We start from the raw sequence: 27,608 nt of genomic DNA, 5'->3' as shown, positions 1-27,608 counted from the left end.
TGAGGGCGGGTAACCAAATGGACGGCTCCAACGAGAAAGACCGATATTTTATAACAGGTGTTGATTGCTAAACCTAGCCAATAAATGTTCTCAATTTAACCTCTTCATTCATTCTCCCTACACTTCTCCCAACAAAAGTCATTTTGACAGAATTCACGAATATTTTCTAGGTTTTATTGTTAACTATGGAAAGGTGAGGCGATTCTCCGACATCGGGTGGGCCAGTGCCATAGGCGACCCGCTTCAGCTGAGTGATTCAGTGATGACAAAAAAACTTGTGGGGGTAGCCTGATTCTCCCATAAAGTGGATAAAAATACAACCATGGAACCTCTAGCTGCAGGGATTCCCCGTGAAATTAGATTAAAGACTCGCAATTTGCAAGCGGTAACAGCAGCATGAGTTTACTGTGGAGGAGCTCTAATACAAATGCAAAATCTAGTCTTGACGGCAAAAGATTATCAAAAAGCAGAGCTTTCTCTCGTCTGGGCTTCCACAAAGGTTTTCGAAAAAATTCGAGGGATGATGACAAATGCATGGCGCCAGCCAACCTGCGAAAGCCTCCGGGTATTTTTTTTCTCTTTCTTTTTATGACTATTTTCATTTGTAATCCTACACATTTCCGTCATATGAACTTGTTCTTGCTACAGATACGGGAATAATTGTGATCATTTGGTGATTTTTGGAAACAGGTGAAGAAATGGTTAGAAGTATATTTAGAATTCTCACAATTGGTCGTTGGGAATCGTTGAATTTCATGAAATATAAAACGAGGCCGTTGAGGCCTGTTCATGGAAGGTTGGCTTTGAAATTCTTGGAGTGGGTTGTGAAGCGACAAGATTTGGAGCTAACGCAAATAAATTACTTGTACTGCATTACGGTCCACGTCCTTGTTAGAGCGAGAATGTATGATTGTGCAAGATCGATAATAATGAATTTATTGGAAAGGTGTTCTATGTCAAGCTCAGTTTTTTCCGCTCTAATGGACACGTATTATATGTGTAACTCGAACCCTGCTGTATTTGACCTGTTAATAAGGGCTTATGTCAGGAAGGGAGCAACTAAAGATGCTCTGAATATTTTTCGCCTGATGGGTTTTAGGGGATTTCTGGCATCTGTATTTACCTGTAATATGATCCTTGCAGCTATGGCAAAAAGGCGGCTTGCTGAGTCTGTGTGGTTGTTTTTTGGGGAAATGCTTGGGAAAGGCATATGTCCAAACACCGGAACATTCAACATATTGCTAAATGTGCTTTGTTTGGAAGGGAAACTGAAGAAGGCTGGTTATTTACTTAAGAAGATGGAGAAGAGTGGTTATGCTCCCAGTGTGGTTAGTTACAATACAGTGCTCAGCTGGTATTGTAAGAATGGTAGGTATAAAGATGCTATTGAGTTGTTGAATCGCATGGATTGCAAGGGTATGCAATCAGATTTGTGTACATATAATATTCTTATAGATAATTTATGTAAAAATAATAGGAGCACCAAAGGGTATTTACTGTTGAAAAAGATGCGGAAGAGGATGATAATTCCTAATGAAGTGACGTATAATATTCTTATAAATGGGTTTGTTAAAGAGGATAAGATTGCAGTTGCCAGAAAGATATTTAACCAAATGCGTAAGGTTGACGTTTTACCAAATGCCATCACTTATAATGCTTTGATTCATGGACATTGTCGTTCAGGTGATTTTGTTGAAGCGTTAGAGCTTTTGGAGGAAATGTGTGAGAAGGAATTGCGACCTAATGAGGTTACTTATGGAGCGATTTTAAATGGACTCTGTAAGCATGCTAAGTTTGATTTGGCTAGATATCTTCTTGATTGGATAAAGCTGGAAGGGATTAATGTCAATTGTATGATGTACACCATGCTAATAGATGGAGTGTGCAGAAATGGGATGCTGACAGAAACTGTACATTTACTCGGTAAAATGTTAAAGGATGGGTTGAATCCTGACATTGTTACATATTCAGCACTTGTAAGTGGATTTTGTAGGGCAGGAAAAATAAACATAGTGAAGGAAATAATTTGTAAACTGTACAAATCAGGAAACAGACCTAACGACATTGTATATTCAACTTTGATTTACAATTTTTGCAAACATGGTGACATAATTGAAGCCATCAAAGTGTATACAGTCATGCATCAGAGTGGACATTGTGCCGATCTTTTCATCTGTAACTTACTGATATCCTCTCTTTGCAGAAGGGGATATGTACGACAGGCTGAGGTTTTTAGGCATCACATCCATAAAATTGGTCTGATTCCCTGTTCCATCACTTATGATGTAATTGTTGGTGGTTATGCAAACATAGGAGAAGGATTGAAAGCATTTGAATTGTTTGATGAAATGGCTTGTTTAGGTCATCAACCTAGCTTCTACACATACGGGAGTCTATTGAAAGGATTGTGTAGACAAGGCAATGTGAAAGAGGCCGTACAATTCTTCAGTAAACTTCGAAAAATTCCTTGTGCTGTGGACATTGTTGTATACAACACATTGCTGGCTGAGATATGTAGGATTGGTAAATTCAAACTAGCTCTAGTCCTTTTATCTGAGATGATTGAAAATAATGTGCTTCCTGACAGTTATACATATGGTTGTCTTATTTCTGGTTTATGTAGAGCTGGTAGAGTTGTTACTGCAATTCTTCTGTTGGAAAGGGGACTGCAAGGAATAAATGTCTCCCCAAACCAGTTTATTTATACATGTATCATTAGTGGTCTTGTTAAAATTGGCCATCCGCGAGTGGCTATTGACTTCTTTGAAGATATGGTGGTACAGGGTCTTAGTCCTGATATAATTACGTTCAATGCCATTTTAGATGCGTACTCGAAAGTGGGACTGGTGGCTAAGTTGCACAATGTCCTATCTATGATTGATGGTAGTGGTTTGTTGCCTAATTTGGCAACATACAATATCCTCCTACACGGGCAATCAAAAGGCCGGAATATTTCTGACTGCTTTGCATTGTACAAAAACATATTAAAACGCGGTTTTCTTCCTGATAAGTTCACATGCCACTCTTTAATTCTCGTGCTATGTGAATCTGGCATGCTGGATGTCGGGGCTAAATTTTTGAAAATGATGATCACTCAGGGGACTCCAGCAGATCAATTAACATTAAACTTGTTGATTACTGCGTATACCGAGAGAATTGAATTAGTGAAGGCCATTGACTTGTTAAATGTCATGAACTCTGTTGGAGTTCCACCAAATGCAGATATTTTCTCCTCTATTTTGAACGGACTTAAGAAAGTATCTTGTTTCCAAGAGTGTCGTTCACTTCTTTATGAGATGCTGAAGAATGGATTTGTTCCTTCTTTTAGGCAATACTGCAGTTTGATCACAAGTATGTGTAAATCTGGAGATATAAAAGGAGCTTTCAAACTGAAAGATGAGATGGAAGAACTTGGTCTCATTCCTTGCCGTTTGTCAGAGAGTGCCATTGTTCGAGGGCTTGTGATGTGTGGGAAGACAGAGGAGGGACTTCTTGTTGTTAATTGTATGCTGAGGGCACAACTCGTTCCTACACTTTCGACTTTCACGACCTTACTTCATCGGTTATGCAAAGATTCTAAACTTTCTGAGGCACTGAACATGAAATATTTAATGGAACTTCATGGAGCAAAGCCCGATGTTGTTGCTTACAATGTTCTTATAACAGGCCTTTGTAAAACCCACGATACTTCACATGCCTTCAAATTATATGAGGAGATGAAACAGAGAGGCATCTGCCCTAATATCACAACATTCGCTGTTCTCGTCCATGCCATCTATTCTGAAAATAATTCAGCAATGGGTGAGAGCATTTTGACAGATTTGGAGGAAAGAGGATTAGTCAGTCAGAATTCAACTACCCCAGGATGGCAAGGAAAATTGATTGATGTCATGAAAACCATACAAATCATACGACGAAGACCAAAGAAAATGTAGTTCTCTTGCCATTAATACGGGCCAGAGTTGTTACTTCTTTTGGCTTATTTGAAAGACAAGCATTTGTGGATTTCCAAAAATATGACTGGTTTTACTACTGAAACTAGGTTTGTTGCATATTTCCATTTTCCCACTTGAATCTGTTCTATATGACATATGCAAGGCATGGCAAACATACACACACAAACGACATATTTTTATTTCGGGGTTCCTAGTTATTTCTTATCTTAGTCATCAATGCAGTTAGTGGCGAATGCCTGAAACAAATGGTCATTTGACTGGATGCAGAGCTTCATTTTCAAGGTTTGGTTACTGATAAGCTTGTAGCTCTTTAAAATATATTCAATAGTTTAGTTTATTGTTTCATGAACTCTATCTTTTCATGTATTATGTTATTTTCATGCGGTTCAGAGTGGACCTTGATCTACTTTGACAATGAGGGGGGGAGATCAGGCTTTATATTTGCATATTGGTTTAAGGGGTTTCTTTGGTTGCCATCTATATCTGAGAAGACTTTAGAAGCTTAAGTCAGGTAAGCTACTAAGTTTTTGTGTGATCTTTCACCTTATAAATGTTTTTATGATTTTCATATGATATAATAGATTTCAATATTTTGGTTTACAAGTGACAAAATGGGTTGGGCAAAGGTGACAGAGAACTCAGTTTTTAAGTCATGCTATACAAGAAAGAGTAGAAACAAGAAATTGAGCTGCTATTGTTATAGATAGTTCGTTGAGGGATGGAGTAGGAGTGGTTAGAAAGGGAGATAGGCTGATAGGGTTATAGCTCTGAAGAACATGGTAGCTAAAGAAATTGTAATATAATTATTTACGGAAAACCTAGATGAGGTAGTACAAAGAATCCACAAAACAAGATGATTTTAAATAGGAGGTGTTAGAGTACAATAATTTTCCCAACTGAGTAGAGCAATCAAAACGTAGCGCTTGAGCTAATGTGTGGTTTAAAAAAAATTTGAGTTACACCGTTATCACCATCTATAGGATTTGGTAAATCAGCAAGCATTCAGTACTACTAAAGGAGATCTCAGTGAGCACGTAAGATTAAGAGATGAGGAATATGTTAGTGTACATTTTGGTCCTCGACGTTAATTTGACACAGAAATGAAAGAAAGAGGGCTCAAAATGGTTTTGGCCCCTAACGATGGAGACCAAAATGGTTTTCATACCAAACAACGGGGACAAAGCATGCAGCTGTAAATAATAAAGCCACAAAGAAATAATAAGCATCTCTTTTGAGATTACCTCATTGAGTCTCTTATTCAGATAATCAGATACGGTGATTCTGCCACTCCGATTAAACTAGGTGGATCAATGACATCAGATGGATGAACTCGATGATGATTTCAAGTGGAGGGCCCATGCTATGAATATATAGCTATAAATACCAGGTAAATTTTTGCTGTATTTTGTTGTTGTCTAAACTCTTTTCATCATGGAATTTGATTTACGGACTAACAAGCCAAAAAACGAGTGATGCCTTTTTTATATTTTGGTGAAACAAATATTACTCTATTAAACTTCTGGCAATAATTTGAGTATAACATCTTGAATTGGATTCTACAATCTAAAGATAAATGTTTTGTTATTAGAAAACAATTTGTGCGTCGTGGGACGCTTATTTGATATGAATATTAAAGTATTTCATATTATTATATAGGATTTGCTATCATTAACGATCTTGTGTAGTTGTGTTTATGTAGCTGGACTTGACTTCTTATAAATTGTTAATCCATATAAATATTTTGTTTAAAATAAGTTGAAAATTACAATATTTTAGTGTTAAATGAATTTTTATTTTTTTTTTGAAAAATATTTTAAATTCCTAATAAATTTTTTTTGCTCATTTTAGTCAAATTTTATTATCTCATTTTTAAGAATCTAAAAATATACTTCAAACCCTATAATACCTTGAATTGAATATGATTACAAAATACAAATTCAAATTATTTGAGATGAGACTAGAACAGTTGTATCAAATAACCAGCCAACAAAGCACACAATTTTTTTTCTTTTTCTAAAAGGCAAAAGGTTATCTGCAAGTCATAACATCTTTTACTATAGATGGGCACCTTATGGGTCTGTTTTGTAATGTACCTATATGTCATACCCTTCTTTCCATGTCCTTTTTTGTTCTTCCCTCTTTTCTTACTCCCTCTCCCCCATGTCTCGCAGACTAACGCTGTCTTTGCCAATTCCTCGTTCCTTTTTGTTCTTCGCATGTTTCTCTACTCCCTCCCCCCATGTCTCCCAAACTAATGCTCTCTTTGCCAAACCTATAAAATAATCGAATCGTTCAATTCTGAAAACCCAAAACACAAAACAAAAAAGATCGCAAGTTTCTACTCGACAGTAAGGCGTGGGTACATGCCGATGCTGTTTTGGCGTCTTTTATCCATGTCTCATTAAGTACACTCGGATTTGTACGCCAGATTAAAATGAATTTTATGATTTGTTAATTGCTCTTTGGTTTTTTGTTACAACTTTTGTGAAATAGTGAAAGATTCATAGTTTCTGAATGTTCAAATCTGGATTTCTATGCAGCAGATTGAATGCGATTTTATTTGTTGGCGTAATGGTGATGAACCGAATGTTTCTTTCGAAGAGCTCATAAACCATTTACAAGTCACGGGATTTCGGTGCAGGTATTTTCCTTCGTGTGTATTTCTGTTCCTTTATTTTTCAAGAATCAACTTCATCAAATTTTTATGTAACGAGTTTATACCAGTGAACTTTATCATTTATGAAGATTGTTTGTTGATTTAAATTGTTTTTTGCATGTATTGAATTTTATTTTCTATGTTCTTCTGAAATCTGGTTTTCTGCTTGAGATGTTGGATTCCACGAAAGCATGGTTTTGTCAATGGCATTGCATATCAGAAGAAAAACAAAAGGGCCTCAATCCCATATGAATTGCATCAAGCTGAGCCACCTGCTGAAGCCACTCTCGAGCCCACCAGCCGCTAAGCTTCCGAATCTAAATCTAATGATAAATTTTATAGCATGTGTAGTTTACTATAATGTGAGTTTCTTTGATAAAAATAACTTTAAATTGAACCCTTGAATGTCATTCATTTATTAAAAATTTAATTGAGTAATTTATTTCTGCATGGGATAAAAAATAAAAATATTTTGGTAGATGGTGCTAAGGTTGAAATACTCAAAGGAGGGGCTGAGAATGAATACAATGAAGGCAGTACTTAATATTCATAGTCCGTTGCAACTGAAAAATACATACAATATACTTGTATTAATTCTTAGGTATATTTCAAGGGGAAAAAAAAGAAGCATACAAATCAACTAATTCTGTTAAGTGCTAATAACCACATGCGGATTCTGATTGCACGTACAGTTCTTGTATCATGTTTACTGGAATCCATTTTTCTATATCTCCTCCAAAAAAAAAATAAAAATCATATTTCCATAGATATGGAAATCGATGGGTGCAGTCATTGTTGGTGTTGTGTATATTATGCATAGGGCAGGTGTTTTCATTCATAGGTGTATAATGTGATTCAAGTGTTGCTATTTCTTTTTTCAAAAAAAAAAAAATATATCTCTAACATCCTATACTTTATGATAATGCATCAGTTATAAGTTATATCATAGTTTCTTTACACTAATATATAATTTCTTCAATTATCTAATTGTACGGATCAAGTAATGTCTTTTAGGCTCCGTTTGGTAGAAATGATAGGATAAATAATATATAGATAAGTAATGTAATGTAATAAAAAATAAATAAGAAATGGTAGTGAATATAGTAATTGATTTGATTGATATATTATAGTTTATTTGATTTGATTAATTGAATTTTATATAAAAATACAAAATTATCATTTTGTCCTTTTTAATAATAAATAAAATATGAATAATATTATTTATAATGGGTAATATAGTAATTTAAATTCGATTATTTGATTGATGTAAGATAAATAATTAATAATTTGATTGATGTAAAATAAATACTTAATAGAAGGATAAATAATATGACGAAAAGAACGTAGTATTAAACAAGATAAATTATACATGGATTAATAATAATCCTACCAAATGGAGCCTTAATTGACTAATTAATGCTATCATTTCGTGATAATGAAGCAGCAATCACTAGGATTGTTCCGACATTCAGACAAGCAAATCGTGTAAACCCAATTACAAACACCAATCGAATGGTAAGTATCAATCAGATACAATAGATACGGGAGACTTATAAACCAAAACAAATTATACTTTAGGGTTTAAGTAAGCTAAGTAATCAATAAAACAAAGTTTTCCTCTTGATTGACTGATAATAATAACGAATAATCTTGTGCACGTGTTTACAATCCGTTTTTTTTTTTAACGAAAACAACAAAAATGGTTAAATTTAAAAAATGAAAAAAAATGTAACGTTTCTGTTAAAAAAGTGAACTCGAAGTTAACTCACTTTCAAAAGCTAAAAGATTGTCTAACTTCATATATATATAACTTCTAGTATCTTTACCCAACCAATGTTGGACAACTAACCAATGTTTTTGGAACCGGACCGATCGGTTCGACCAGGAACTGATCGCTGGCCCGGTTCGGAACGTCTTCAAGAATCGAAAAACCGGTCCAATCGGTCATGAACCTGAAAACCGGTTCAACGGGTTAAACCGATTTTTCAAATTTTTTTAAATTTTTAAATTTTTATTTTTAAAACATTAAATTTAATTTTTTTTAAAAAAATGCATTATTATTTGGAATTTGTACTTCATTTAAAAAATTATTTTAATAATTATTTGTTTTTTAAAATAAACTAATTTATTATTTAAATAATTTATAACTATAATTGATTTTTTGAATATATTTACATATTTATTTAACTTTCAAACTATGTTAAATATATATTTTTTTGTCTATTTATATAATTTTTGAGTTTTTAAAATTCAAATTATATTATTTATTATATTATTATATTAGATTATATAAACGGTTTTTTGGTTCAACCGTCCGGTTAAAACGGTCCGATCGATTGGACTGTTTTTTTTTAGGCAGACCAGTTCGATCACCGGTCCGGTTATGAAAACACTGCAACTAACACACCAAAAAATCGCTCTCACGCCCATAAATGAAACGATTGGAGCTGTGGAGACATTTACTTGTGGCCATCTATGAGAATAATCGGTGGCCCAATTATGACAATCCAACACATAATGATAGAATCTTTACCCATGAAATTTTTCTCTTATAACATGTTAAGATTTGGACTTGGATCTAACTAAACCTAGGGATGAAAATGGGTCAGGTTTAGACCCGATCCCACATTCAATCTACCCTGACGGGACGGGTCTAGACCTCGGCTAAACGGATCAACTAAAATATATATGTGTATATATATAAATATAAATATATGTAATATTAATAATATGTGATTATATTTTATACTAAATATTTAATATTTTGTTCATAATTTGAGTTTTTAATATTTTTAAATTGAAATAAATTTATTTTATTACGATATGTTTAATATGAAAATATATCATTAAATTTTTTTGGTTAACAATTATTAATTAAATACAAGTTGATAAGTTTTAACTTGTGAGAATATTTTTTGTCAAGTTGAAAATTAAATTTAAAGATTTTTTGTTATTTTTTAAACATTTAAAATTTTTTATTTAATAAATTTGAAATTATATAAATTATGGCGGATCCAACGGGTCCAATCCGAATTGGACCCGCCAGATTCACGGGGTGGGACGGGTCCTGGGTTTGGGCAAACCCACCCCAAACTCGCCCCGTTGTCATCCATGTCTAAACCTCAAAAGCTAGCCTCTAAGCGGTGGTAGAGCCACATAACGCCCGGGGGCACACATTTTTTTTTAAAAAAAATATATATATTAATTTTGAATAGTTTTGGAATAATCTGATATTAGCTCGAGTAGTTCAATTCAAAATATTGAAGGATTAAAGGAGGAAAAAATTCTAGTTTGGGTAAATCTAAATTCTTGGCTCCGCTATTGGTTCTAATGGGAGAGATTTGTCTTTGTCTATATATTGTACTTCCAGAAACTCTACACAATCGATGTGGGACATCTTAATTAACACATCTCAAACGCCCATTAATAAAATAAGTTGAGCATGAAGATATTAACGGATGACCCAACCATGAGCAATTCAACACATAAAGGTGGATCTGGACTCTGATACCATGTTAAGAAGGTGGATTTGGACCTAAATCAACTTAAAAACTAGCTCAAGAAATGATGGTTGTTTAACTATGTATATATAACTTCCAAAATCTACATAAACAAATAGTCATCAAAGCACCATAAATATATTAATTTTACATATGTAAGACATTTTCGTAAATTTATTTAAAAAAAAATCAAAGATTCAAATAACACAAAGTGGGTATTATTTTTGGTAAATAAAAAAACATAAAAAGATTTTAAAAAATAAGGTCATATGAAATGACTAATTTTGCTAAATAATTTTAGTTTTGTTGAGAAATAAATTATGATATAATCATAAATAAATCCCAAGCTTCACTAATTAGTTGGAAAATTGTTAATTAAAGGAATTTTACTATATAATAAGATAGTAAGATAATAAGTCAACAAGAGTCTGTTTGGACTTTGGACAAATATTTTAAAACTATTTTTATTGTTTTATAAGTGATAAATATTTAAAAAATATATATTTGGGCAATTTTTGTGTAAAATATTTTTGAAATACATTTTAAACAAATGTTTTCAAGTATAATCTTAAAAAAAAAATTGAGATATGTTTTCTTATATTTTTAAAATTGAAAGGAATGATGAAAAATAATACATATTATTTTTTAATTGTAAATAAATTTTAATAAAATAATTATCCAAACACATATCGAAATCTTAAAATTATTATTAAAATATTTTATAAAACTTTGTTAAAAAACACTTTTATATAAATGTTTATTTAAACAAAATTCAAATATTTCTGCTGAGTATACAAATCTTGAATAAAAATCTTCAAAGACATTACTTGATTCAGACCATCCTAAAACATAAATACGGTTTTGGAGGGTGTTATAGTTTATAGAGCAGGTGAACAATTGGTAAAAGGTCACCAACATCCTTTTGAATTAGTTTATTACACAAGGCTTGCAGCCTTGTCTAGTACAGTTTAATTGACAAGCGTAATTTGCAGGATATTGTGTAATATGCGTTAGAACGAGAGTTTATTCGGTGCGCATATATTAGTGGTTCGGATCTCGGGTCATTTAAAAAAAAATATGAAATATGGTTTTTGGGGAAAAAAAAAAAAAGAAAACAAAGAAGAATAAAATCCCAAAACATTATGTTAGCACTGTGGGCTCGGAAAATGAGCAATCAGAGAGAATGAAGAAACTCTATTTGGTTCGGGCCCTCTTGAAGGCCCGAATTCGTACGCCACCGTTCACCCGCTCCGTCTGCTCCGCTACCTCGGCGTCGAACACGGCGCTGAAGAATGTGACGCAGTCGAACTTCGAGCCGTCTCTAGCCGAGCTGCGGCGCCACGTGAAGGAAGCGGACTTTGTGTCTATCGACTTGGAGATGACGGGGCTCACCAGCGCACCGTGGCGGGAGTCGTTCGAGTTTGACCGAGCCGACATACAGTACCTGAAAGTCAAAGACTCCGCCGAGAAATTCGCCGTCGTTCAGTTCGGGGTGTGTCCCTTTCGCTGGGACCCTCAAGCACACTCCTTCGTCGCTCATCCGTAAGTGTCTCGGCTTTTGGTTAAACTGAACGAAAGTATTTAATTTGGAGATTTGTTGATGTAAATGGATATTAATTAATTTATAAACATATCTCGACGTATTGGAGGTTAATTTTCTTAAAGGAAATGTCTTCGAATTTTAGTAAATCAGGAAAAAAAATTTTGGGTACATTTTCCTTGTCACTTTCACTCTACTCTTCCCCATAAGTCACACATTCCATGCAACTTAACTCTCTTCCAATAAGGCCACCTCTGCTGGCCAGCTTCTTGGATGAACTGCTAAAATTCTGAGCAAAACTTTTGGGTCCTCACAATGTTGGTGTCACAAGCGCATACTGATGTTGGGTGAGGTGCAATAGCATTGTAGCCATTCTGGGAAAGAGAATATTCCAAGAAGTTGTCCTTAGTTGCTATTGGATGAAGTTTTCCTTGATCAGGATTGGAATTATAAACAAACACAGCACACCCAAATATTTTACGGGGGAAGAGAATTAAGGAAGCTTACATGTGGAAATGATCATCTTAGGAAATGGAGATGATTTTTGAATTAAAGAATTGATAAGATACTTTGAATCGATGAAATTTGGTGGGAATTCCAGCATCTCTCTATGTTGTGAGAGGCGTGTCACACCAGTCATACCACATCTTATGTATTAAATATATATATTTAGTATCAAATCTTGGTTCTCTTTTCTATCCAACATAGACTAATATATATTTATTTTACTGCTGGTTAATAGTTTGGACAATGCATATTTGGTGATATGTGATGAAAGTTTCTTTAAATATGTAGATCCTCGTGTATTATCTGCATACATCTCACTACAACAAGACATGTTTTCCATCTTGTGCCTAGGCTCTATGGTACTCATTTACCTTAGTGCATCTTGTGCCTCGGACCTCTATGATGTTTCCTTTTCATTTGAATTTTTTGTTTTAGAATTGTAAAATGCCAACTGGATGGAATATATTTCACTTGCATCGGGATGGTAGTTAATACCACATTTTTGTTGCTTTGGCAGGCACAATTTTTACATATTTCCTCGGCAGGAAACTCCAGGTGAATGTTCATCTTTTGAGTTTTTGTGCCAGACATCCTCGTTGGAGTTCTTGGCAAAATACCAGTTTGATTTCAATGCATGTATATATGAAGGTGAGCTGGATTCTCTTCTTATTACTCTTGAACTTGGTGACAAGCTTTTATGCTATATCGGCAATATCTGTTAAATGATTATCTCTACTGATTGAAATGCTTTGATGAAAAGAGTGAAGCTTCATATGCAACTTGAATACTATGTCTGAAGTTTATTTTACATGTGCTTCCTGACAATTGTTCCGGATCTCATGTCCTTTAATTCTTTCTCATTCTTAAGGAAGATATTGTATTTTTTTCAGTTTAATAAATTAAAAACAATTTGTGGAAGGCATGCCGATTTTTTGAGCTACAAATTGTTAGTTACAGATTCAGTTTTTGTCATTCTCATTACATCTTTATAGTTAAGTGTCACTTATGATGCAGAAAATATAATAACATTTGGAAATTGGATTAGTATTCTGTTCTGCTAATACATGATACCTTTTCCAAACCACAAATATAAAATTGGATGGTATGTCCATAGTGATTGTGTATTTGGGAGCGAGCTATAATTTTTGTTACATGTGACATATTTCTACCCTGTCTATATTTGCAACTGCAGTATTGGAGGTGGGGGTCTTAGTAACAAGGGCATTCTTGTGATTGATAATTTACGCTCTGACGAACACTGTTGTGGATTTTTTTTGTCTTTCTGGCTTGATGACGCTCAGAAATATTTTTCTTGGAAAGTATATGTATAAAAATGCAATTAGAAATACAAATGAGGATTTAATTGATACATTAGTTTTTTGCTTTTGATGGATCTTTAACTAGGACAAGAAACAACCACTTTATTTTACAGCTGTTCTTCCAAAACTTGAAGTCCAGCACTCACTCCAGCTTCTAATTTTATTCAAAAATGATAATCCTGGAAATCTTCCTTCGTGTCTTCTATTTCTTTTATTTGGTAAATTCTTCTCTCTTAAATAATCTCAGGAATATCTTATTTATCCAGAAGCCAAGAGGAGGAAGCATTGAGGAGGTTTGATTCAGTACACCAGAATGATGTTTCTAATTCGCCATCCATCTTGAGAGATGTCATGGATACACAGCCTGTTAGGATGTCAGATATATTATTTACCGAGAGAATGAAGAGTAAACTCGGTGAATGGCGAAATGAATTATTACATAACAAAAATGGAGGATCTGACACTTTGGGGAGTTCAAACAACCTGATTCAGAAATTTCAAACTACTTTCTTCCAGATGCGACCTGCATTTATGGTGAATGGCTTAACTTCTCGGCAGCTCAGGTTGATTAAATTGGTAATGCATACTTACTCCCTCGGATATGTATATTGTGTACATGTTGTCCATGTATTTTCTTTTGGGTTTGGTTTGCTATCATTTTTCTGAAGTGCTTCAGTGTCTAATTTTCTCTTTCAGTTGTTGACGTAACCCTTGTTGAAGTTTTAATTCAATAATAATTTGTCTAAAACATGCAGGTCACTGAAAAGAATTTCAAAGATCTTGTTTATGTCCAAGTGACTGATGAGACTTCTGGTCCACAACACTTGATAGTCTATACAGATTCTACAACAGATAGGGCTAATTTAATGGTGAGATTAAGTTATAAGATTAACAAGAGGTATCTTTGTTAGGTTTATTGCATGTTTTTGACCAATTCCTATGGTTCTGTTTATGAGAATGAGAAGAATTTACACTAGTTACTCTTTCTTGTTAAACTGTTCCCCAAGTTTATGTATCTTTGTAATTGACATTTGAGAATCCTGATGTTTAAAATTCTTGGTCATTTAAAGAGCTTACATTTGCTGTGAGATTTATAATTCCAATGTAGAATCAGAAACACTGTCCGTGAAGCCCTGTAAATTTTGCGCATAAGATTCTACGTTGTTAGCATTTTGTTGATCTCATTTCATGGTAATTTTTCCAATTTTACCTTTATGTTTGTAGAGGGAAGTTAAAACTTGTCACAGAAAAGTTTCAGAAATGAAGATTGAAGCTGCAATTGGGTTTCGACATGTTACTGATCTCCTTTCTGCAGAGAGAAAGTTGATTGTTGGTCACAATTGCTTTCTTGGTATAACATGTGTTGATTTCTGTATTATATTCACTTTGTATCCTCTGTTTCTCACACTTGGTTTGCTAATGACATGCAGATATTGCGCATGTTTACCGCAAATTTTTCGGTCCTCTTCCTTCATCAGCTGAGGAATTTTTCTCAGCTGTTCAGATGTATTTCCCATACATAGTTGACACTAAAGTGTTGCTGAATGCGGATGATGTGTTGTTTAATATAATGAAGAAAGGCAGCACGTCTCTTTCCAAAGCATTTACCTTACTCTGTCCACAAATTGCCTTTAGTGTCCCGGTCAGTGGTGTGGTTGACAAATCACGCATTCGAGTGGAAGTTCAAGTCGACGATCAGAGGTTTGCTCTCTTGCAGTTTTTACCATTTGCGGCAAATATTGTGTATCTATTTCGATAGTACATGTTTATCTGTAGCTTGAGAAGAAATTCTATTCAACAATTAGCAACTAGGGTTTTAAAGTAATTAGATTCATGTATTTACCTTTATTAAACAAGAGTAGAATGCACAGATCTTTGAAGGCAAGTTAATACTGCCAAATTAGTGAAATTTCTAACTACATTTCCCCGAGGGGAAATGATGAGGAGAGGATAATGACTTTCAGGAAATCTTAGCGCAATGACATCAACTAAGGACTAGGGTTTAAAAAAAAAAATCCATTTTGAGAATCTATAAATGCTAATGGCTTTTTCATAATATCTTTGTTTCGAATTCAAACGAACTAGCAAACAAATGTGATTCACCTTTTAGTATTTTGAATGTTTTTTTGTCAGTTGATGGGTCAACGTGTATACTGCATTCACAGATGAGTTGGTTCCATGTAATAATGTCAAATGGTTACGTATTATGTAGTGTTGTGACACCCCGATCAGCTGGAATCTCAAAACAGAGGAGTTGGTACGCCAACCATGACCATTGTTGATCACTAGATTCTTAACACGCATAGAATCCAGTCACAAGCTGAAACGATAATAGAAATCAGAATTTTCAATTCCACTTTTCCCAGAAAAAAAATCATCTCGTGATTATATTTAGATGGAACAGAACTTAGCACAAAAACGGAATGGGCTCTCTCAGAAGGATGAACAACTGAGGCAAGCACATTAAATTCTTAAAAAGAAACATTAATTACGTTGATTAAACAGGAAATATGAAAACATAGATAAGTTATGACAGGCACTAAATGAAAAATCTCTCAATTGAAAACAAACATGCTAGAGGATGTGACCTGAAGAGTTCAAATGAAAAGATAAAGAATCCTGCTCGAGGGTTAAATATAACCAGATGATGGACAGTAATGTTGGTTTTGGAAACCTTCTGTGACTCATTTGTTGAAGACTAATTGACAGGTTCTCAAATTGGAACTCTGGGGCCAAGCATGAAGCAGGATATGATGCTTTTATGACAGGATGTGTTTTTGCTCAGGCATGCTGTCATCTAGGAATTGATTTTGACAACCAAGCACCCCCTGTAAATTTACCAGGAAATGAGAAGCTCCAAAAGTACATCAATCACCTATCTCTCAGCTGGGTGAACGGAGATGTTATTAATCTTATAACAGGAAAGTCTGATGCAGAATCTTTGAGCTCTAATTATCATACGAAGAATAAGAAGATTTTGTTTCCGAATATGGTATTGTTTTGGGGACTGACTTCGGAACTTAGAGCAGGAGATATTAGAGACTGTATGCAGAAAGTTTTTGGCAAGGACTCTGTAACTTCAATTTACCATTTGGATGACACTGCTGTCTTTGTTCAGTTCAGTTCAGAGAAACTAGTTTCTGACTTTTTTGAATTGAAGGACCGCTTGGATAGAGAAAATAATCCGCTAACTATTTTGCATCCTTTGTCAAGAATTTTAGGAGGATGCATCCGTGCTGCCAGTTACGAGATTTATAAAGATATTTGTAGTTCTCCATTGGCGGAAGTGCTATTTTCAGATCAGGCTGAGGCCGTTCAGATTGAATGAAAACCAGGCTCGTGAAACCTGATACTGAGGTTGAATAGCAGAAAGACAAACAAATCTGGGAAAGAAAACGAGTATGTTTGCCAAGACTGAGAGATGAACCATGAAACTGGTGCAAGTGCAGTCTGTCCAGACGACAACTTCCAAGTGGTGAACTTTGAAACTTTTTATGCGCCCACCCCCGGGGAGATTCGTCCATCAAAATAGATGAAAACTGCATTTTTTGGCCTAAATCATATTATTTTTTAAGAGCGTTGTGGGGTACTTGTTGAGAAATGTTATTTTACTTAAAACATTGCATTTTTTTTAAGCATCAACATTGGCATTGCATGGATTAGAATGATCCGGGAGTTGGAGTTAGACAAGGTGTTTTTCCTACTGTCCTTCGGATGTTCAAATTTTTGTAAGCATTTGCCCTGTATATCCCTAATGTCCTATATATTTCTTTCTTGTCTTGCAATTTTAATCAGGCCTAATTATCGTTTCTCTTGCTCTTTTTGTTCTATATATAGAGTTAAATTTTCTGAAAACTAAAATTAATGCCTTCTTGGTCTCTGTTCCATCGATTATGATATTCAATTATAGATGTTTGGGAGGTGATTAGAAGTGGTCAACCGTAGTTTTACATTTCAATTTTGCTTTACATTTTACTCTTACAATTTGTATCCTCAACGTGGAGTCCATTGATTACTAAATGTGTCTTCAATGTGAAAAATGTAATGGCAGCTACAAGGTTTGGATAATGGGCATCATCGTTCAGGTTGTGTGAATTCTCCCATTTCTGAAATTTATTGTGAGGGGAACAAATTCATAATCATATTTTTTAGATCGCAAACTTTTCTCAAGAGATGTACGTTTCAAATGATAGTTTTTGGCCAAAACCTCCGGACTCGACATGTTTAAATCTGGATATTTTTATACATCTTAATTATATTTCCCTATATGATATGTTTAAATATTACTTCCTCCGTCCCATATATATTGTCATCTTTGGACTTTCACACATATTAAGAAAAATGTATTGGGAAAGCAAATTTTATATAAACTTTCTATTTTATCCCTATTTAATGTATTAAAAAATGATTGCACAATTTTCAAGGTGTAATTAGTAGGGGTGTATTAGTAAAGAAGTGAAAAAAAATATTACTAAATATGATATATGACTATATATTTGGGACAAACAAAAAAGAAAACGTGGACAATATAATTGGGACGGAGGGAGTAACATTTTGAATCTCAATGCATGAGGTCAGTTTTTGTTAAAATTTGAGAAGGTCCACACGATCTAATTTGTTAAAATGTGAGAAGGTCCACATTTCATTAGAGAAAATTTCTCCAAATGAAACATAGATTGCGTGCTATGCTTGAGCTAGAAAATTAAGTTTCCTATTGAGATAGCATGGATCTTTTTTCAAAAGAATTTTCTCATGTAATGTTTTTGAATAAATTGATGGTGGGATATTTGGAGCATTACATAGACTAAAACTATCCAACAAAACTAAAATAAAAGTTAAATGCTAGAGAAAAATTTTACATGGCTAAATCTTATCCTCATTAATTCAATTGTATTGTAAAATTACTTTTAAACGTTGAAACTTGAAAGTTGAAACCTCGATGTATGATATATACTAATAAATGTATTAAAATTTAAAAGGTCGACTCCCATCCACTAAATGCAAGCCACATCATCGATCATCAATTCACAGCAAAGTGAAACAAGATAAATATTGTCCTTAGAAATATATTTCTTGCATTCAATGAATTTTCAGTGCATAAATTCGGAAAAAAAATTATCAAAACAGTTCAATTTTCAATAACATTGAACTGTGACTACAATCAACTGTATACAAAAGTTAAAGAATAGATCAAAACACCAGAAGTTCCTCTGGTAAAAAAGAACCAAAGAATTTTACATCAGAAATTTACTATATCATCATCATATATCAGTTAAACTCTTATTTCAATGATCCCAAAATCTTCCTCACAATCTGAAACAATTTCATCAATGCTGAGAGGAAGACTATTCGAAAAGGTGAGACTCGGTTTCGCTCTCGGCACAACCAAAGGCTCAGCTTCATTGTTGAGAATTTGGAAGACTCTCCTCATTGTTGGCCTTTCCATACTGTCTGGATTAGCACAGCTCAAGCCTAGAACCAACATCTTTTTCATCTCCTCCTCTTCGAATTCTCCTCTCATCCGTTCATCGGCGGCTTTAACGATCTTCCCTTCAGAATACAGTCTCCAAACCCAATCCACCAAATTCATCATTCTTTGGCTTTCTTCTTCTCTTTCAATAGGCCTTCTGCCACAAGCCAGTTCGAGTATAACAATTCCATAGCTAAAAACGTCGGTTTTCTCGGTTGCTATACCATATTGAAGGTATTCTGGTGCAAGATATCCCATTGTCCCTGCAGTGAGGGTGGAGACTGGACTCTTGCCATGATCCATTAGCCTTGCTAATCCGAAATCGCCTAATCTTGCACCGTAGTTCACATCTAACATTATGTTACTTGTTTTGATGTCTCTGTGAATCACTTGCTGCTCACATTCTTGATGCAAATATGTGAGAGCAGAGGCTAGACCGACAGCAATGTTGTATCTATATGGCCATTTTAAAGGGTTGCCGTTTACGGAATCGGGGTATAAGACATTGTCTAGACTCCCATTAGGCATGTATTCATACACAAGCAGCAATTCTCCCTTTTCAACGCACCAACCTTGGAGTTGAACCAAATTTTTGTGCCTCAAACAAGCTATGATCTTTAATTCAGCTAGGAATTCCGCTTTGCCTTCGTGGGTATGCTTTGATCTTTTCACGGCAGATATTGTATCTGATTCGACAAAGAAGGCCTTGTAAACAGTGCCGAAAGCGCCGTGCCCCAGAATCCTGCTTGGATGAAACCCTTTTGTGGCAGACTTGAGTTCTTTGTAACTGAATTGTCTAGGACCTGTTACAAGCTCCGATTTCAAGATTTTCTCTGTTTTGACACCCTTCCATTTCTTCAAAGAAACCAATCCAAACACCAAAAGAATCGCGCAAAAGAAGGCCGGAAAACCAATGCCAAGCCCCAATCCAATCCTCTTGTGATGCCCGTTACCTGAATCAGAAACTGGAATTGGCTGTGGCCGTAAGGGGACAGAACTTTCAGATACATTGTGAGGATGAATTCTTGGTATCACGGGGCGAAACCCCTTAGTTTGAAAGCTCCAATTCTCGATGTGATGCTGCTCCGTGGTTCCCTCCGTAGAAGCTGAAAATCCTACATACATGAACTCTTGTATGTAATCAGACAGATCAATCTCCACGGTCATGAGTGGCTTATTGGGCTTGAAAGTCGAGTAGCTCAAGAAAATATCCACCTTCTTCTGATCATTCAAGTAATCAATCCAAGCAGTAATCAAATTTCCACTCCTCAAATCAATATTCTGCAGCTCTGTATCTGCAGTCTCGATTGAGATCAGGCTGTCGATATCCAATCCCACATGATTATCATCAGGATCATCGAAATGCAAATCCTGCCTAGTATCAAACTCGATCGCTATGAATCTGTTCTTGGTCAACACAGAGGAATTCACAAGACCCAGGTACCCTCCTGGACTACCCAAAGTCTGGTTGTCCGGAGTCAGGAAAAAGGTCAGCCCATCCCCAAACGAAGTTGGGTTGATGTTTTCGATCGAAAAAGCAAATCTTGTCGAAAAAGAAGCCGTGATATTCGTTTCTTGATCGAAGAAAACAACTGGGCGGTTGTAGATTACTGAACCGGAGCTTGAAGATGGGACTCCAAGCTCTCTTGTGAGTCCCACTATACCTTTCCGAATGAAGGAATCTCCAAGAAGAGAAAGATTTCGGATACTGAAAAATGGGAAATCGAAACTGACATTTTCCGACGCCGCCATGGAAGGTTGACGAAGAAAGCTGCAAGAAACCAGAAGAATGGAGAAAACAAAAAAGAGATTTCTTGGAATCATGGTATGGTTTCTGTGCTATATTTTTGGAGAAATTTCTACACTGGCGAGGCTTCAAGGAAGATAATCGAGCTAAAGAAGGCGAAAAAGGGGAAAAACAATGGAAGTTTAACTGAGTGTGATGGATTTTTGTGGGTGGGGGAGTGGGAATCTTCGGGTGGGAAAATGGAGTTCAAACAGTTAACAGGAATGGGCTCGTGGGTCTATTCTTGAAAATAGACAAAAAAAAATAAAATGGGAAAAAATAAAAAAATAAATAAACTTAAAATAGAAAGGGATAACAATTAGATTACGATAAGGGTTTTTATAACGGTAATATAGGTGTTTGGAGGGGTGTAGGCCCTCTACGAAACGACAGCGTATTCACATTGCAATATGGAGTCTAGCATGTTGATTAAATGATTATGATAATGTTCACGATAATTTGGCATATTCTTCATTGCTATAGGAAATTTATTTGAATATGGATTTTTAAATAAATGGAAACGACTTTGTTGCTCCAATTTCTACACGAGACAATGTTTGAATGAAATTTGGGTTGTAGTCTTGTAGATTATGTGGTATTAAGTGAGATAGACATGGATAATTTGAAAATGTATTATAATATGGAATTTGTTAAAAAAAATGAAAGAAGATTTAAGTTTCAATCCGCACCTAACATAATCGATTGTTGTTAAAGATGGTGTTTTGGAAGTCATGCACTCTTGATGTTCGAAATGGCTCATGTTCCATTCTCTATGGAAGACTCAATCTCTGAAAATGTTCGTCTACTTTTCTCCAATGCATCGAGAGCTTCTCTAAACCGCCGTCAATCAAGTAGCTCATGAACTTGTTGGCAGCAATCTTCTTTTTGAAAAGGATGTAATCATTTTTTGATGCAATTTTTTTTTTGGTTGTTATTTGTTAACAAGGTTGTAAATTATGACTTTATTGTTTTCTTTAGAAGAGAAAAATGAGGAAGGAAATAAACGCTTTTTCAAACCAAAAAAAATGACAAATTCCATGTTGTATAATATTAGTTGTCACATCTATGAGTATGATACATTATCCTTGTGTTATCATGTATATTTGGTTTTTGTTCTTTGATATTACTCAGATGTACATGATAGAACTATGTTTTTTGAGTGAAGAAAAGTTTGTTATAATTGAGTCTCGAATCAGATATTTCATGTCAAACTTAGAATCTTGTTATTATATAAGATACAAATGTGATCGAATGCTAAAATATTTTTTACCGAATCGAATAAATGAGAAACATAGAAAAATAGAAGAAATCCCACGTAATATTAAAACTACTGTTAAAAAAATTCTCCCATCAAATATTGTACTTGAATGCTCATTTTTACGCCTTTATGATTTTTTTTTTCCCTCACTCTTTCGTTGGCTTTAACCACTCAATTGCATGTTTCAGTGTGAGAAAATGAATTGGATTATGCTTATGCTAGAAGTTGATGCGATAAAGTGGGTTATTGGCTTAATTGTGGCATGGACAAATTTAAAAAGATAATGAAATATGCAAATATTAATACGTGTTGTATTATCTTATTGAAGCAAATAAAATTTCAGTAATATTTTCAAAATTATGTAGTGTTTTACACCTATTGCAAGTTGGCCCATCATTGTGCTAAAATTCAAAAGAAGCCGTTGTCAAATCGATAATGAATAGTCCAAGATTTGACCGATTGATATGATGTTGTCAAATTCATATTTAAGGTTCATGGCGGCAGCATTTACAAAGTGCCACCCTCATAATACAGCTCCCACATTCAATATCATGAATTATATTGTTGAATATTTAAGGAGATCATAAATAAAATTCGAATAAAAAATTGAAGTTAGAAATTTCTGAAATTTTGGATTCTATATTGATATCAATCTATGCAAGATTGAGCAATTCAAGAAACGATAGAAACTATATAAAATTTATTAATAACCCCTTTACTAGATAAAAGCTTACATCTTTGTAAGAGGATCGAAATTTTTATTTTATTTTTTTTATAGATAGATAATAGGTTATATTGACTCCACTTTGTGATGGAAGTGTATTACTGATTGTTAGCCAACTAAAAAAAGAACAAAATAAATGGGAGCTTGGCAATTGTCTTTTATTTTTTTAAGGAGTAATTTTGTAAAACAAACTATGCTCCACAAGGTCACTTTTGGTTGGATTTTTTAATAAAGCATATTAATGCTTTTATAAAGAAAATTTATGACTAACACGAGCCTCGGGAAAAGGCTTTTGAATACAATAAATAAATAAAAGGCCAAAAGCAAATTAATTCACTGAAAACCACGCAAAAAGGTTCCTGTTCTCAATTACTCCTTAATTATAATAATAAATAAATAAAATAAATAAATATGAATCCTTGATCTGATTATTCTTGTTATCTTATCTTATATATAATAAAATATGGCCACAAAAAGACGTCATGTAGCCGTTGCAAAATAATCACAAACAGAAGGCGTCAACAATTCTTTGCTGTTGACCAATCGTAGTTTCTTCGATCTTCGAAGAATATGTGAAGTTCTTGTTAGTTTTATATTTATTTTCATTAATATTTTGTTTTAAAAATATAGAAAACAATGGTAGAGAATTAGGCCAAAATCTTCCACATAATAAAGATAACAACAAAAGCTGAACAAAACATATTAAAATCTTGTGCCAGGTTCATCCTGAATTATTCTTTAGCTCCAGATTGTACAGTTCAGAACAGAAAATGAAAATAAAGCGAAAACATAACTTCAAGCAACACATAAGTCTTTGAGGTTATATAGTCATGGATGTGTTTAGGACTCTCTTCATCTTCTTCCAACGTCAAAGCGTACGTCGAACAAGCCTGTGATTCCAGCTTCAATCTTTTGACCTATCTTAACCGGACCGACACCTTTAGGAGTGCCTACATTAGTCGTTATGTGAACGATAAGTGGGTGTGTGTGGTTACATAAGTATTGATTGAAAAAGAAATCTAGAATTATTGAAATGGTTGAATTGGAAAAGATTAAAAACAAAATCAGGGCCAAATACGACTTACATTCGTCGTTAAAGGTCTTGCAGGAAAGTAGTAGAATATGCAAATAGTATAATCTAAGAGAATGCCAGGATGCCAAGTTAACTTGGCTCGAAGTTTTTAGACAAAACTCGTCTTTACAAAAATAGCACGAGGGAGAAGCACGGTCCATTTAACTAAATCTTGCTTGCTTGAGATTAAGTAAGTCGGGTTTCAGAACAGTTAACCTGATGATATTATGACAATTTTAATGCTAGATAGATGCAACAACATGATTTTGCATTCCATTCTGTACTGGAGTATTTCTCGATGGGATAAACAAGATTACTTGCAGTTGATTTAGCAAGTAGAACAAAAGAAGCAATGCCAAAACAAGATTCACGAGTTTTACAGAGTTGAAGGTGGTAGTAACATATATTTAAGCCGATCATGCCCTCTAATGAGCTTGATTTTCAGCACCATCAAAATGATAAAATAGCTCAAGTAACAGGTAAATAAATTTCAAAAGTGACATAACACGCGTGAAGGGGCATATTGTCAAATATTTAATCTAAGCATGACATAGTTTAACATGTTACATGTCCATACCTGTCAGAATGACATCTCCCTCAAAAAGCGTAAAGAGAGAACTGATGTGGCTAATCAAGAACGGGATCTTAAATATCATATCACTCGTGGTGCCTTTCTGTCGTATTTCTCCATCAACCTTCATCGAAAAATTCATTCGCATAAGCCCCAGAATGTGAAGCACCGAGCACATTAAGAGTAAAAGAATTCTCATACCTTCAACCATAATTCTAAATTATGAGGGTCTGGCACCTTCGAAGGGGGCAACTGCATTGATTAAAAATAAATAAAAAATGATGCTTCGGTGTTTCAGAAGAAAAAAGTCCAAAAAACAGAACGTTGTCAATTTGTCATAAAAAAACCGAAAATACAAATAGGAGTATTGTTCAAAGAGTTTCTACAATGGATCTATGGGACTAAAACACACTTCGGTTTAACTTTCACTAGAAAAACCGTGATGTAGCAACATGAAAAGAATTGTATTCAGGACGGATACATACGAGAGTCATCAATGCATTTCATATGGGCATGTCAAATCACCAAACAAAAGTAGTTTTCTGGTCATGTTCTTTTGTCTAAATATAAGTTAAAACCAGAACAAATGGTGATACCCCCGGGTAGACCTTAAAGACAAGTGACACCATTCATCACGCGATATAAGGTGATATTGTATACCGATAGCAGCCTTACCACAGAGCTGATAGGCGTGAAGGTATCTCGGCCTTTAGCTGTGGTCCAAGGAAGACCTGCAGACTTTAGAATGAAATTAAATAGGTAAAAATACTTTGTGAATGTTCCTAGGGACATGGCGCCAAAAAGGTAAAACAGTACTCAGAGCATAATTCAAATATTTCATATACAACTGATTTCATAACGCAAACCTTTGCAGCCGATTGGATCTCCCTTGCAGTCATATCCAAGGCAAGAGCATAACCTGGAATGACAAACTTCAGCAAGTTCATCATGTGAAAATCCATACAGAATTTAAAGTATGCTTGCCACAAAACTGCAAAAGCATTAGAGCAGGAGCAGATGAGGGGACCCAATAGCCCAGTCGTACAAAACAATATTGATTTTTACGTCATGTTACAAAACTTAGTCTATAAATCCATTAAGCTACCTCCTCACCTCATTTCGCCCTCTTCTTTAACTTTATATATCCGTCCTTGCAATATAGGCCCCATAATCACCACTTTTCTTCCGGATGCAATGTGAGGTTACAGCCCAGGACTGATCGGTACATATCTAAACACTTTTCGCACCTTTGGAACTTCTTGGTGCGCTTAAAATTGAATAAGCTATCATATACGTACATTTCAAGTAGTTTCAGGGCTTATAATGTATTTGCAGTTTCAGGCTTCGAAATGGGAAACAACAAAAACTAACACAAGCATAATGCTAGCTAAACCAAATAAACTCAGTAGAGAACAATGATTTCAGCCATTGACATGGGATTTTCCAAAACAGTACCTCCAATATAATTCATTGCCACTGCTTCAGATACATTGCGGGCACGCTGACCAATGACCACAGCCAGCTCAACCTCGTGATCCAGTGCCTCCAGTGGCTCCGGCACCTCAATTTTCCCACCATTTTCCAGATACGATGATGTTGGCTTCATAAAGAGCACCGGTTCCTTCAAAGACAACATTAATCAAATTTAACTACTCGAACATATCCCACAAAAGCCGTAACAGGCTAACAGCTTACAAAGTAAATTTCAAATTTTACTTTGGGAACGGCATTTCCAAGTTCTTTCGCATGTGCTGCATAGTTGCGTCCAACAGCAATGATTTTTGTGCCAACGTCAAGGAGCTTCTGATATGCTGATGCTGAGCTGGCCATTTTCAGTGGTCTCAACGATGTTTTAGAAACTCTATACCTCCCTAACAGAGGGTTACTGAACGACGACGATGAAACTTGGATCAGAGCAAACATACATGTATCAGCTTGTCTGTATGGGTTTGTAAGAGACACGCTGGTGAGTGGTGAATACTATTCCATACTTAAGGCTACGGAAGCACTTGAAGCACAATACGGTTAGACACATGAGATTTACATAAATAAAAATAACTACATGAAAATTTTAAAAATTTAAGATTGATTATAGTGTATAAGAATCGAACTAGCTGTGTCTTTTCTTTCTCTGGAATGTGCTCTTCAAATTTATCACTTCCTCCTTGTCTAATGGTTGACTCACAATAAAAAATCAATCCTTAGGTAGTGTTAACATAATTAGTGAATCAGCGGAAGAGTAGTTCGAAAATCAACAATTATCCTTCCTTGCATAGAAAATTTTGACCATTACTTTTCGAATTCAATAAGCACGTAAACACCACTAAATGACTGGTCTGGAGAAGAGGATGCGATGAATTTGAGGACCATATTTTAGAGGAAGAAGACAAAGTAAAACAAATCAACTCTTATTAACCATTATCAAACATAGATTTGTTTTTACTATTTTGCTTATATTTTTTTATTTTAAATAAAATTTGTGAAAAATTGAAAAACTTTTGCATGAAATAGAGTCTCATGGTTTTTCACCTTCCTACGGGATTTTCCACAATAAATTGTTGGTTTGAGGCCTCTAAGTATTTACTTCTTAAATTCTTCATATATAGGTATGCACATAAATAAAGCTAAAACCTTGGCAATTTCATTAATTTTTTTAATTAAAAAAATAGAACTAAAACCTGAGCCACGACAAGTTTGCCTGAATTCCAGATCCAATTGGTTTGTTGAAATAACCCTTTTAAACAATTTTAACAAAACACAAGTATTTGAGCTAGTGTTCAAAGCTTTTAACCCAATACACATGATTCAGTCCAATTTCACCAAAATCTCAACTCCAAAAAATTCCCTTGTCAGTCATCGTTCGCTTTTTAGCTTTATTTCTTGGATCAAAACAAATTTGAAATGATACATGGCCAGAAAAAAAGGGGCAAAAAACAAATAAACTCCAGAAACAGCAGGACGAATAAAACTAGAAATGTATGATACGCATGTGAAAGAAATTGAAATTATGAAAAACGCCAAAAACCTGAAGGAGAAATCCAAATAGCAAAGTATCCTTGTTCATGAGTCGAAAATTGAAATCGATGAGAGTGGCAGATAATCTCTCATCGAACAATTTAAATGGAAATCGACCAATAAAAAGTATGCACAAAAATTGTTCGGAAAAAGAAAATATTATGCACAAAAAGTTTGTGTGTAGCCTGTAGGGTTATATTATACCAAATGGATTTGGGCAGCCAAAAAAATGGG

General features: G+C 34.7%; 4 protein-coding genes across 14 annotated transcripts; 2 read left to right on the top strand and 2 right to left on the bottom strand.

The window, feature by feature from the left end:
• Positions 1-65: 65 nt before the first annotated feature.
• On the top strand, positions 66-7,060 carry LOC140880434 (uncharacterized). 10 transcript variants are annotated; one of them, XM_073284877.1, is made up of 7 exons: positions 66-565; positions 691-1,368; positions 1,684-4,042; positions 4,179-4,238; positions 4,347-4,467; positions 5,219-5,343; positions 6,500-7,060. In XM_073284877.1, the coding sequence occupies exons 1-3, from the start codon at positions 397-399 to the stop codon at positions 3,933-3,935; spliced, it is 3,099 nt and encodes a 1,032-aa protein (XP_073140978.1). In that variant the 5' UTR covers positions 66-396; the 3' UTR covers positions 3,936-4,042; positions 4,179-4,238; positions 4,347-4,467; positions 5,219-5,343; positions 6,500-7,060. The 10 variants fall into 10 exon arrangements, with proteins under 10 accessions (XP_073140978.1, XP_073140976.1, XP_073140969.1 ...); XM_073284875.1 differs by having other exon boundaries at positions 691-2,256; positions 2,362-4,042; XM_073284868.1 differs by having other exon boundaries at positions 67-565; positions 691-4,042; positions 6,500-6,597; positions 6,784-7,060.
• A 4,218-nt stretch (positions 7,061-11,278) lies between these two features.
• LOC140882073 (poly(A)-specific ribonuclease PARN) lies at positions 11,279-17,289 on the top strand. The gene is made up of 7 exons (XM_073287821.1): positions 11,279-11,654; positions 12,677-12,807; positions 13,726-14,054; positions 14,234-14,347; positions 14,703-14,829; positions 14,909-15,179; positions 16,188-17,289. Exons 1-7 carry the CDS (start codon positions 11,296-11,298, stop codon positions 16,804-16,806), a joined length of 1,950 nt encoding a protein of 649 aa, XP_073143922.1. The 5' UTR covers positions 11,279-11,295; the 3' UTR covers positions 16,807-17,289.
• Positions 17,290-18,549: 1,260 nt separating this feature from the next.
• On the bottom strand, positions 18,550-20,851 carry LOC140883798 (probable L-type lectin-domain containing receptor kinase S.7). The gene has a single exon (XM_073290385.1). It carries the CDS (start codon positions 20,770-20,772, stop codon positions 18,751-18,753), a length of 2,022 nt encoding a protein of 673 aa, XP_073146486.1. The 5' UTR covers positions 20,773-20,851; the 3' UTR covers positions 18,550-18,750.
• Positions 20,852-23,405: 2,554 nt separating this feature from the next.
• LOC140881565 (oxaloacetate tautomerase FAHD1, mitochondrial-like) lies at positions 23,406-27,543 on the bottom strand. 2 transcript variants are annotated; one of them, XM_073286973.1, is made up of 8 exons: positions 27,385-27,543; positions 26,076-26,298; positions 25,815-25,980; positions 25,226-25,278; positions 25,035-25,097; positions 24,561-24,611; positions 24,366-24,483; positions 23,406-23,666 (listed from the first exon to the last, which is right to left on the bottom strand). In XM_073286973.1, the coding sequence occupies exons 2-8, from the start codon at positions 26,280-26,282 to the stop codon at positions 23,569-23,571; spliced, it is 756 nt and encodes a 251-aa protein (XP_073143074.1). In that variant the 5' UTR covers positions 26,283-26,298; positions 27,385-27,543; the 3' UTR covers positions 23,406-23,568. The 2 variants fall into 2 exon arrangements, with proteins under 2 accessions (XP_073143074.1, XP_073143075.1); XM_073286974.1 differs by having other exon boundaries at positions 26,076-26,244; positions 27,385-27,541.
• Between the last annotated feature and the right edge of the window lie 65 nt (positions 27,544-27,608).

This window comes from Henckelia pumila, chromosome 2 (genome assembly GCF_033568475.1).
Source record: "Henckelia pumila isolate YLH828 chromosome 2, ASM3356847v2, whole genome shotgun sequence".
Classification (NCBI taxonomy): domain Eukaryota; kingdom Viridiplantae; phylum Streptophyta; class Magnoliopsida; order Lamiales; family Gesneriaceae; genus Henckelia; species Henckelia pumila.
The sequence above is the reverse complement of the archived record's forward strand: the minus strand, read 5'-3'. Positions and strand labels throughout refer to the sequence as shown.

Coding starts and splice junctions, on each gene's coding strand:
- LOC140880434 (XM_073284871.1), top strand. CDS start 397: ATGAGTTTACTGTGGAGGAGCTCTAATACAAATGCAAAATCTAGTCTT. Junction 566..690: donor CAACCTGCGAAAGCCTCCGG/GTATTTTTTTTC, acceptor TTTTGGAAACAG/GTGAAGAAATGGTTAGAAGT.
- LOC140882073 (XM_073287821.1), top strand. CDS start 11,296: ATGAAGAAACTCTATTTGGTTCGGGCCCTCTTGAAGGCCCGAATTCGT. Junction 14,348..14,702: donor CAGATAGGGCTAATTTAATG/GTGAGATTAAGT, acceptor TTATGTTTGTAG/AGGGAAGTTAAAACTTGTCA. Junction 14,830..14,908: donor TGGTCACAATTGCTTTCTTG/GTATAACATGTG, acceptor AATGACATGCAG/ATATTGCGCATGTTTACCGC.
- LOC140883798 (XM_073290385.1), bottom strand. CDS start 20,772: ATGATTCCAAGAAATCTCTTTTTTGTTTTCTCCATTCTTCTGGTTTCT.
- LOC140881565 (XM_073286973.1), bottom strand. CDS start 26,282: ATGTTTGCTCTGATCCAAGTTTCATCGTCGTCGTTCAGTAACCCTCTG. Junction 24,484..24,560: donor ATTTAGAATTATGGTTGAAG/GTATGAGAATTC, acceptor TTTTCGATGAAG/GTTGATGGAGAAATACGACA. Junction 23,667..24,365: donor GGGAGATGTCATTCTGACAG/GTATGGACATGT, acceptor CGACTAATGTAG/GCACTCCTAAAGGTGTCGGT.